The sequence below is a fragment of the Lynx rufus genome, unplaced genomic scaffold (genome assembly GCF_022079265.1).
Source record: "Lynx rufus isolate CCGP_SWC_20201006 ecotype Redwood Valley unplaced genomic scaffold, mLynRuf1.p SCAF_3, whole genome shotgun sequence".
In the NCBI taxonomy this organism is placed as follows: Eukaryota; Metazoa; Chordata; class Mammalia; order Carnivora; family Felidae; genus Lynx; species Lynx rufus.
This window is the reverse complement of record NW_025814845.1, coordinates 118,345,164-118,357,343: the sequence shown is the minus strand read 5'-3', so window position 1 is coordinate 118,357,343 and position 12,180 is coordinate 118,345,164. Positions and strand designations below refer to the sequence as shown.

Here is a 12,180-nt window from a genome sequence, read left to right as displayed (position 1 = left end):
AGAAACAAAATTCTCATGGTATCATTTTAGAATAAAACAAGTATAGTTTTTCATGTCCCTAAAGAACAGATTGATGGAAACTTGGGTATTATATATGTATATATTTTTTATTCAAATATGTCAATTTATGGGGCGCCTGGGTTATGCGCCCATAACTTTATGACTTATATTATTTCATTTAATCTTCAAACTTAATTTTCACATTGTGAGCACATATTTACTCTGCCTCACAAAGGAAAATGATTAAGGCTCAGAGAAGTTAAAAAGATGTATGAAATCACACAGCTAGATGCAAACAAAACCAAGATTCAAACCCAGGTCTGGTTGACTCTTGAATGGAAAATCCTTCTGATATCCTATGGGTTATATATGTGTTTTGACACTTCTTTTTTAAAAATTTTTAAACATTTTTCATTAGGCATACTTCTCAGTAATACTTAAGTATCTTAATGGTCGATAAGTATGGCTAATAGTCAATAAATATGTTAGGACTAGAAAAAAAAAGGGAAAAGAGGGGAGTGTTGTATATAGTAAAATAATATAATTTCATTTGAGTTGATTTCTTTTTTTGATTTGCAGATGATAGGAGGTTTTTCTGGGCTCACTTAAGCAGAAAATTTTAGCAAATGGCACATCACTGCAGTGATTACAGAGCAGTATTTATATTCTTCCTGTGCATTGGGCCAGGGATTTGTCATTTCATACATCATTCACACCTTGCTGCAGTGATTGGGGAGAGGGATGGAACAGGGTATGTATTTTCTCCTTTAACTCAGCATTGCTCCCAAATTTTACCCTATGTTTTTCTACTGAGTAGACAAGCTTCACCTACTTATAAGTCTGTCAAACTTTGAAATCAGAGGGATCTTTTTTTAAGTTTGCAAGCCATGCATTACTTTAAGAATTTATGCCTGGAATTTCAAAGAATTATCTAAGTTAACAGAGTTTTGCATAATCTATGGAGGCAACTAATAGCTTACAGTTTAAAATAAAGTATGATCCGCGAACTTAGCATAAAAGATAAATAGTCTCAATATTTAATATTAGAATATTTAGCTTCAAATATTTTGGGGTTTTATTGTTGTTTTAAGATTTTATCTGTAGGTAATCTAAACCCCCAATGTGGGACTCAAACTTATAACCCCAAGATCAAGAGTTACATGCTCTATCCCCTGAGCCAGCCAGGCACCCCTAAAACATTCTGTTTTTAAGATCAGGGTCTTGCACACTGTGGGTCAGAGCATAAAACGTTTCTCTATTATTAGTCCCCTTGTTTCTTTTATTGAATCTGAACTGGTATGTTTAGAAAATAAGTCATTCGGTTGTCTCTGGAGCTCATTCATGTAGCATATTCAATAGGAATTATCTATGTTCATATGCATCAGGGGAAGTCCAAGCCCAATATGGGAGAGTTCTCTGTATTGACTAAGGAGGCTGTGTAGGGCTGAGGGAAGCCCATGCGTAGTATAGTAGAAGGCATTCAGTTGTTTTTTAATGAGATGGAATCTCTCCTGTTAGGTAACATGTAGCTTCTGGAGATGATAGCAATGGACACATTATCAGATCAATTTATGCTCAGAGTCTGGGGATGGAAGCAAAGGACAACAGAGAGATCCAACTGCATATTGAATCTCAGAGGAGCAATATTTGTAGATCCAAGGTCAATTCACATCATCTCTACTGTTAATTATAACCAAGACTAAGACTAAGGCTCACCAGCAAAATTCCATTCCTCTAAACATTTATTGGTGGAGAAAACAAACAAACACAATTTATGAAAAGTAAAAATATTTACTGAATTCATACTAATTACACTAGGTGCACAAAATGGAATAAGAAAGGTCTATTCTTGTTCTTCCCAAGAGATTCAAAGTTCTTGAGATAATGGTTATGATGCTAAGGATGATGACAATAATAACTAACATTTATTGGAGGTTTAAAAACTGTGAGTGAGACATTATAACAACATTTTACAAGTCCATGAGGTGGGCACTATTATTTTCAACATTTAATCTTTCTAATCCTATGAAATAGGTACTGTTTTTTTTTTAACATTTATTTATTACTGAGAGACAGAGAGACACAGAGTGTGAGCAGGGGAGGGGTAGAGAGAGGGGGACACACAGAATCTGAAGCAGGCTCCGGGCTCTGAGCTGTCAGCACTGAGCCCAATGCGAGGCTCGAACTCACAAACTGTGAGTTCAAGTTGGTCGCCCAACCAACTGAGCCACCCAGGCGTCCCATGAAATAGGTTCTGTTAGTGTCCTTATTTTATAAAGTAGAGGAAACCGAGGTACAGAAATATATATAATGCACCCAAAATCACACAACTTGTGAGTCTAGCTCCATATGTTGTGAGCTTAACCACTATTCAATATGGTCAAATGTTCCATGAGTTCCATGATGGACACTTGTGTATATGATTAAAGAAACAAGTAAAGAGATCAGAGTGGGAATAGGAAAGATAAAACTGAAATTCTGTAAGAATAAGAATTTTCTAAAAATTTGTCATGTCCTAATGTGCACAAGTGTAATTAAATTGTTCTATTTTTTTAATTATTAGTATGCCTTCTTATGGATGACTGGGTTTGTTCCTTGCATATTAATTCATGAAAATAATAAAGAAATTATTTAATCTTATGATATAGGGTCATAAGAAAAGGAAAACTGAGTTTATATGAATAATTTTAACAGAGAAGACAAAGGATAGGCCAAATTTTTAACATAAGATCTGAAAGGTTAATAATAGAGTGGGTTAAAATGTATTTTCCTTTTTGCTAGACTGAAAGTATGCAATACTATGAAAAATAAAAGGGAGAAAAAAGTAATGTGACTAAATTTGAACTGAAAAAATAAGGACTTAAGAGATATAGGTATCTATCTCTCACAGCTTAGATATATGTGTGACATCAACTTTAAATGCTCATCGCATTCTCTATCCATAGAGATGGAGAGATCTTGTGTAGAAAATCATTATTATTCTTGCTCATCAAAAAACAATATTGAGCACTTAATTGTGTGTGGTATTGTACTAATGCTGTATGACAAATGCTACATAGACACGGACCTTAACTTTTATAACCTAAAATTTAAAAGAATGGGGTGTTTCACATTATGAAAATTGCTAGATGGTAAAAAAACAACAACAAAAGGATTTTGTTGCTAATATTAGAGGCTATGCTCACAGTATATTTGAGAAAATCTCACAACTTCTAATTCCTAGTGTCCTTTAACATAATATACTGAAACATCCTGTGTATTCCAAAAGCGAAAAACAAAAACAAAAACAAACAGCAGTAACAAAAACAACAAAAACATTTCAGTCTAACATTTAACTCAGGGTACTCTTAGAAATGTTCTGGTTGCCTTGTTTTGTTTTCTTAATTTTGTTTTAATGACAATACCAGGAAGCCAGTATACTAAGAAGTTGAAGATATAAATAATATATTGATTACTTAGATACTGAGAAGGAATTTTTACTTCTATTTACTTCAGTCACTCCTAGATCTATCTCAGTTCCAAACTAAACAGAACTTAATGAGTAGAGGTTCTTTTCTTTGCTTTTTTTTTTATAGTTGGTGAAAGTATACATGAATGTATATAAAAGTATAAATGAAGATGAAATTTCATGATAGAACTCCTATTTCTTCTTCTTATACTCCTCGTTAAATGGTAAACATTTCATTGATGAGATAAGCATATACCAAGCAAACAATTAAGCAGGAATATATGACCCACAACCAGAAGAAAAATCAAGCAATAGAAACAGACCCAGAAATAATAGAGATGATGAAATTAGCAGATAAGGACCTTACAACAGAAATTATAAATATAGTCCATATATTTAGGGAAGCAGAGAAACACACAAACGGGATGAAGAGGAAAATGGAAGATTAAAAAAGAATAATACAGAAATAAGAAAAATATAAAATATAATCTTTGAAATAAAAACATGTACTAGGTAGAATTAGCAGATGAGTCACTTCAGAAGAATAAATAGTGAATTTTCAAACATAGTATTAGAAACTATTTAAATGTAGTACAGAGATAAAAAAGATGTAAAAACATAAATAGAATATGAATGACTTATCCAACAATACCAAGAAGTCTAATATGCATTAATCAGAGTCCTAGAAGAAGCAGAAAGGAAAATAGAAAAATACTTGCTGAAACGATGATGGAAATTCTTCAAAATTTAATGAGAAAATGAAACTATAGATCCAAGAAGCTCAATGTACTCTAAGCAGAATAAACATTAAAAAAAATGCAGGTACATCATCAAACTACTGAGAAACAGAGATAAAGTGAAAATTGAGGGGGAAAAGGCACATTATCTGCAAAGGAACATATAACAGAATTATTCACAGGCTTATTAGATGGTCTTATAGAGTAACATCTTCAAAGTACTGATATACACACACAAACTATAATTCCTTATCTACAGAAGATATCTTTCAAACATAAAGATGAAATAAAGACCATTTGGACAAATAAAAACTGGGAGATTTCATAGCAAACTTGTACTACTACAAATTTTAAAGTAAAGTCTTCAGGCCAAAGAAAGTGATAACATGGGGGGGGAGGTGGGAATGGATCTACACAAGAATAAAGAGTACCAGAAATGGTAAGTATGTAGACAGATATATTTTTAAAAAACCAAACTTTAATTTACTTAAACATATTTACTCTTTAAAATGAAAATAATACTGATTGTATTCTGTGGTTAGTAACTTTCTAGGGTAAGCATAGCTATCAATATAATGGAATAGAGAATCTAGAAATAGACCCACACATATATGTTCAAATAACCTTAGAGAAAGGGCAAAGAAAATTCATTGGGAAAATGATGTATTCTTAACATAAAACTCAGGAACAATTCGATATCCATATGTAAAAAAAAAAAAAAAAAACTTTCCTTATCTTTACCTCACATATCTATAAAAATTAATTCAAAATAGAGCATAAATCTTAATATACAAGCTAAAAGAAAGAAGCAAACAGACAAACTTCTAGAAGACAACATAGGAAAAATTTTTTGTCATCTTGGATTAGGCAAATATTTCTTGGAACACAAAAAGTATGAACCAATAAAAGAAAACACGTGACATATAAGGCAACATCAAAATCAAAAACTTTCATTAAAGTTTTCAGGAGACATTCAGATGACATTATTAAAAAGTGAGAAGGCAAGTCTGGACTGAGAAAATATTTGTAAACTATGTATCTTACAAAGGAAATCATCAGAATACATAAAGTATTCTTATACTTTAATAATAAGACAAGTGGCTTAATTTAAAATGGGCAAAAAAATTGAAATGATGTTTCATCAGAGAAGATATATGGATGGCAAATAAACACACGTAAAGATGCTAATCATCATTTGTTTTTAGGGAAATACAGATTTAAACTAAAATGAGGTAATACTAACTACCCACTAGAATAGCTGAAATCAAAAAGGTTAAGCATATGAGGAGTTGGGGAGGATATGAAATGACTGGAACATTCATATATTACTTACATAATTACTTGCACACTTTGAAAAACAGTTCAGCAGTGTCTCATAATGTTTATATAAATATATATAATAAATATAAATGTGTGTTTATATATATGTTTATATATACATTTGTTTATATATGTATATGATCTAGCCATTTCACTCCTGGTTATTCACCCAAGAGAAAGTCTCTTTTGTAAGTTGGAAGGTCGTTAAGTGAGGAAGGACTGGAGACATGCTTTGTGAAGATGATCCTCATAGAATAGAGAAGCTGAGCTAGACAGTGGATTTGAATTATTGGACATTATTGGGCATTACAAAATGTCAGCATTCCTCTTGGGGGAGCTTGCTAAAAATACAAATTCTGACTCAGCTGCTGGGCTGGGACTCAGATGTCTACATTTTAATATTAGTGACCTTGAAGAACATCCCATAAAACAAAGCATTAGCTTAGGAAAAATAAATCAATCAGTAAGGAGACTATGGAAAGTATCCACGTGGAATGTAGAAAGGATCTTAACTGGGACTAGCTGTGGACATAATCTTTGAAATTACTGAAAAAGTATAACTTGTAGAAATTAATGACTAATCTAGAAGATGAATATTGCTGAAGATGATCCAGACATTTGGGCGCTGAGTTGCTGCATAATGATGACACCACACAGTTTGAAAAGCTGGGAAGAACACATTTATTGAAAACACTTGAGATCAGGCTGTGACTTCTAACCTTGAAAGACTTTCAGGTGGAAACAGGTGACAGTACTGGTTCAAGAGGTGGATAGAGATGGATTTTAGAGACTGTGGCATAAAGAGGGTAGTTGAAGCTATGGGGAAATGTGTTATATATCTAATGGGAAAAAAAAAATGCTTTCAAGAAAGTGGTTTAAGGTCCCTTAGGATTTGTTTACCATAGTTTGAGTGAGTCTGGGATGTTGAGTCAACAAAGGAAACTGAAAAGATCATTCAAGAAAGGGGAGCATAAATAGAAGAGTTCACAGTTTACAGTGAACTGCTATGAGGTTTCATAGGTAAGCATTGTAATTTTGTGCAAACTGGAGAAAAGTTGTTATGTGATTTAGCCAAGGTCAAGTGCATAATTTGTATGATCTGCCCAGATGTCAAGTAACTCTCCTGAAGGTTCAGTGTTCTTTTCTTTAGGGAATGTAGAAAACATACATATTTATGTACTAATTCCAGAGTATAGCGCTATTGCCCTATGCAGTAATTAAAGTATATCAAAATTTTAAAAATAAACAGACTTATTGTAGTGATAGTGTTGCAATATATTCAAAAATTGAATTCTTATACTGTACATATGAAACTAATATAATATTATATGTCGAGCATATCTAATTTTTTTAACGTTTATTTATTTTTGAGAAGAGAGAGACAGAGCATGAGCGGGGGAGGAGAAAGAGGGAGACACAGAATCTGAAACAGGCTCCAGGCTCTGAGCTGTCTGACGCAGGGCTTGAACTCACGGACGCGAGATTATGACCTGAGCCGAACTTGGGTGCTTAACCGACTGAGCCACCCAGGCGCCCCAAGCATATCTAAATAATAATCAAGCGATATTAGATAGGGACCATGCAGGTGATGAAAGTAAGAGAGGCTAGTTGGGTGCAAAATAATAGGGAATGGTAAGGTCGGGGGAAAAAAATAAACAGGATTCTTTTTTGTCATATACATGACTACTAAAATAATAATCACCTGTTTATGTCATTGACTACTTCTGTCTTGCAGGTGGGGTTAGGCATCGCTTTGAATTTTTTCATCGAAAAAAAGCTTTTAAATAGTATGAGACTTTGATTAATTTGTTGAGACCTCTAGTTAAAAAGGGTAGTTTTAAATAAGCATATTCCTAACTATTCCTCTGCCCTTAATATTTAGGAACCTAGGAAATTCATCCCCAGAAGAAGTAATTTTACTGGTTTTATACTTGTAGATAATTCTGTGTGTTACTTTGAAGAACATTTGCATGAGAACATGAATTGGAAAAATGTCAGGAAGGCAAGAAAACATTTCATTTTTAAGATACCATTTCTTTCTCTTTTTTAATATCAAACAAATGAAATGATCCACCTTAGGTACAGAGTTTATGCTTTTTTTGCTATATTATTAAACTGTTTTAAATAAATTGATTTGCCTACCCTTATGATAACATGTAGACAGCCTTTTTCCTTTCATTTAATGCAATATGAGCAGAGTCAGAAAAGGAAAAAGGTTTTCAGTACTTTGAGTCAATAGGCAACTCCGCATCCTTCCCATGACTTTGAACTTCCTTAGTGTCATCTCTGTTGCAAGAACAGCAGCATACAGATGTATTGGAATTGAGTGATTACATTAATCCCTTCAAGCTAATTTATTTGAGTGTAAAACATCAGGATCTGCATTGGTCTACATTTACTAAGTAGTGCTAGTCGAGAAAATTTCCAGGTCATATGGATATAGTAATGGAATTTTGGCTATTTTCTATCAAAGTGCAATTCTCTGCAAAAGATCATGGCTATTCATAGAGTTTCCAGTCAGATGAATTTTCCAATATAGACACAAACTGTTTCTATAAGATTTTGTGTGTTCATCCAGCTACCCCCCCCCCCACCAAGAAAATTCTGGGTTGTAAAATTGCACGAATCTACTGTACTATCTTTCATGTCTTTGGTGATAAATCAACTCAAATGAGATTTGAATAAATGAAGTGGAATCTCTGTGCATGCATGCAATGGGAAGAAAATGATGGCAATTATAAGAACTTTAGATTTCATTGGGTGTGAATATATATTCAGCTACATAGTAATTAGGTGATGTTATGGAGACTGGAGCTGTAGTAGCAGGAATTCAAAGAAGGCAAGCTGTTTTGCTCTAAAAATAAGTCAAAAGAATTTATTGAATCTATCAATAGAGAAATAGTTTAGTTAAGCTGAATGGAAGTAAATTTGCATTTTTAAATATTTAAATTCACATTGATGGATCTATCCAGGCTCTATGAAAATTATGTAAATAACATGTTTCCCTATTTTGTTATAACTATATTGCCTTGTGTGAGTACTGTCTAGCTACATTTTTCATCAGTATTTTTTTTGTATTGTTCATTTTCATTTTAACACTTCATTGTGAACATCAATTAATGCTTCTTTTTATGCCTTTTCACTATAAGCTCCCTTTTCATTTTGTTTTCCTAAATTATTACCAAAATATTTTTCAATATTTTATTCTTGTGTATCCTTTTTTAAATGTTTCTTGTCTACTTACCTTCAAAGTGCTTTCAATACAACCAATAGATTAAAAGAGCATTTAAAAACATCAGTAAAGTTTTACAGTGAAGATAGTTACACTGACAATTGTAGACGTGATTAATTATAGAAGCAAGTAGATGTCCAAAGCGCTTGAGGAGCTTGGGTTAAGGAAGAAAGGGGGGAAGGACAGAAGCATGCAGGTGATGGGTTGATAGGTGGGGTGGAGTATGGGGAAAAGCTACTGAATTTGTTAGAAAACTATGGCTTTGTTCCCTTTGTGTTACTGGTAAGCAGTCTGTTCTAGGACAGGACACCACTCTTCCTTTTTAGTTTCTTTACCTGGTTAATGAGAGGTCTGACTTTAAGGTCTTATGCAACTGTAGAATTTCATGATCTATTGCAAAGACTTAACTATGTAGTCCTATTAGCATATGTAGTCTTATTAACATAGTCTTATTAGGCAATTGTTTTGCATGGGGTTTAACTGGTTTTCTTTAATTGCTGACACAACAGGGGTTTTTAAGGGATAATTTAGTAACCATTTGTTAGACATGGCACTGTTGAATGCATATTGAAAATACGCCAGTAAATGATTACCTTGAGTTACAGTGATGGTGAAGTCAGCATTACATCCAAGTGTCTCATGAAATGGTGATATCAAGTATTATTCAAAATAATGCTATGATTTAAAGGGCTTCTTCTCAACAGATTACAATATGTGATTGTGTTAGCAATATGAGTCAATGTTTGAGTTACTACTCTATTCTGAATGAATAGATTGTTAGACCACATGCATGTTAAGTGTAGTATAATACAGAAGATCAATTACTGCATCATCCAGTATAGTACAGGGTGAAGCTATTAAACATTTCATCAGGAAATTGCAAAGTACTGTTGTAAAATTCTTTATTGTTGGGAAGCTGTCATTTCTATAGTACTTACTAGGTATTTACCACCAGCTTGTAAAATCTACCATAGCAAGTTTCACAGCAGCCTCATTAACATTGAGCATTACTGAAACCATTTGGTGGAGGAGACAGTTTAGGAGTCATGATAAGGAATAAAAGTCAAATATTTTCATGGGAAAACTGCCTATACCATCTCTACTATTGAAATCTACTCAGGATGCTAAAAAGAAAAAAAAGGTTTCCTGCCTCTATTTTTAAAGATACATATTCCTTTCTTTAGACTTTCACTCTGTTTAAACTATAGAATATACATAGTCTGATCACATTTTCTTTTAAGGTGCATTTGGAATTACTTGAAAGGTGCAGCAGGTAGACAGTGTTCAAATGATTATCTCTAGTGAAATTCATCTTCAAAGATAGAATTTAGAATTAAAAGAGAGGGGGCTGAGGAGACAGCTGGTGTTTATAGTACCCACAGAACCTCAGCATTAACTTTTAGAACAGGAGGACTCAAGACCTTGGCATCATCCCAAAACTCAACTATTTTCATTGATTGGTATGAATCATTTTCTCTCTCTGTCGCCTGTACTTTTTCCACCATGCACACCACTTATGTGCCAACAAATCTGCGGTTGACCTTTTCATAGCTCTATGCTGAGATGCCTACCATGGTGTTTCTAATCCTTGTCAATTTCTTTCCAGACAGAGCTTTTTGTACATGCCTTCAAGGATCAGTTGGTAAGAAGTGCTCTTTTAGCCCTCTACACTGCCAGGCCAGGAGGTGTCCTTAAGAAACCACCCTCTCCTAAGAACAGCACAGAGGAGAGCTGTCCCCAGGACCCACCCCCACCGATGAGAAGGCAGGACTCCATACCACATCATTCAGACTATGATGAGGAAGAGTGGGTAAGTCTCTTGCACATCGCTTGCCTCCTGATGTTTAGTCCTGAGAAGTCAAGCAAGAAAGATCAGAAATCTCTCCTCTTCATCAAAACAAGTTGGAAAGCAGTCCTAATACAGATTGTGGATAAATAGGCAACATTTTTCCTTGGGGAAAAATTATAAATGGAAGTCTTATTCCTGATCACATTTATTTGGCATAAAAATTTATAGTTACATAATACATAAATTATATATAAATATAAATATTTATATATATATAAATATAAATATATTATATATAAAAAAATAAATATATATATATATATATATATATATATATATATAAAACCAAGATGTCATTAAAGCAAAGATGCCACAATTACATGACCTATAATACTTTTCTGTATTTATTGCCAAGGTAATATGAACTATTAAAATTGTGTTTTTTAGAAAAAGAGTAAAAAATCACTTATAATCCACTACTTCTTGCAAATATTTTCTTACTGCAATCTGGTGTTTTAGTTCTGGACGAACTTCAAAAGACATTCGCGTTTACATAGCGGTAGGCATAGAGATCTCTTAAATCCTTCTTGTTCATGATTATATTTAAAAAAATATGTTGTCCAGATGCTCTGAAATTGGCAAAAGGATGGCCACATAAAAGCATCTGAAAAAATAGCTAGTATAGGCAAAAAAAAAAAAAAAAAAAAGCTAACATGATAATAGAAACTCTAGTTGGACAGAATAAAAGAAACATGAAGGTGCTGGCTAAAGGGGAGCAGTGTTATTCCTGAATTAATACATATTAATTATCCAAGAACAAAGTATGTGCATATCACACATACAGAAGAAAGCTCTTTACTGTATCATAAGTTTAACCAAGAAAATAATATGCTAGCCATGTTAGATGTTAAACAGTTAATGATTACTTTTCCTGCCATCCTAGAATTTAAGAGCGTTTGGGGAGTAAATTATTTGAAAGGCCCAGGTCTCTCAAAAAAAATTGCTGTCTGAAGGGCTGTGAAAGTGATGGCTGTTCTATCTTTTGATAAAACTTCTATCACAGGAAAGACAGAGCTGGGTTCCTAGAAGTAAATGCTGAATAAGTATTTGTTGCTGCTGATTAAGATTGCGCTTCTCCCACTGAGAAGTTTTCAGAAGAGCAAATCTAATATTTCTCCTTTTTACCTTCACTTTCTTCTTCAATTTATTCACAGCTCCAAGGCGTATGTACCTCTTAACCTCTCTGAAGTTCAATTTTCTCAACTGTAAAGTGAAAATAACAGTACCTGTTCTGTTTAGCTCCTTGGGTGGTCATGAGATAAATGATTTACCTGTGCAATAATGCCCCATTATGTGGGAAGGCCTGGAAATGCATTGTATTACTTTAGTATTGTTGCTATATGTTTTCTTTTTTAAGATGCATAAATTATATAATCTTATTATGGAGATTAATACTATCTCTTAAAGTAAATGGGGAAACTGGATCTATCATAAAATGTGTGTTGTAAATTTTAAAGAGTTTGAGTAAATATAGAAAAGAACTTGTATTTTATTGAATTAAACATATGATGTCAACCTTATGACAAATAGGTACCATTTTTATATTATGTCAAGTAAAAATTTTGAAGTTGGGTATCTTCTGTTTTTATAATTT

At 33.2% G+C, this 12,180-nt stretch overlaps 1 protein-coding gene across 3 annotated transcripts in view; it reads left to right on the top strand.

The window, feature by feature from the left end:
• INPP4B (inositol polyphosphate-4-phosphatase type II B) overlaps nucleotides 1-12,180 on the top strand; it is a 763,493-nt gene that overhangs the window by 632,215 nt on the left and 119,098 nt on the right. For all 3 annotated transcript variants that reach the window (XM_047091642.1, XM_047091644.1, XM_047091643.1), the window contains one exon: nucleotides 10,344-10,547. In XM_047091642.1, coding sequence (XP_046947598.1) covers nucleotides 10,344-10,547 — 204 coding nt within the window. The remainder of the gene's footprint in view (nucleotides 1-10,343; nucleotides 10,548-12,180) is intronic.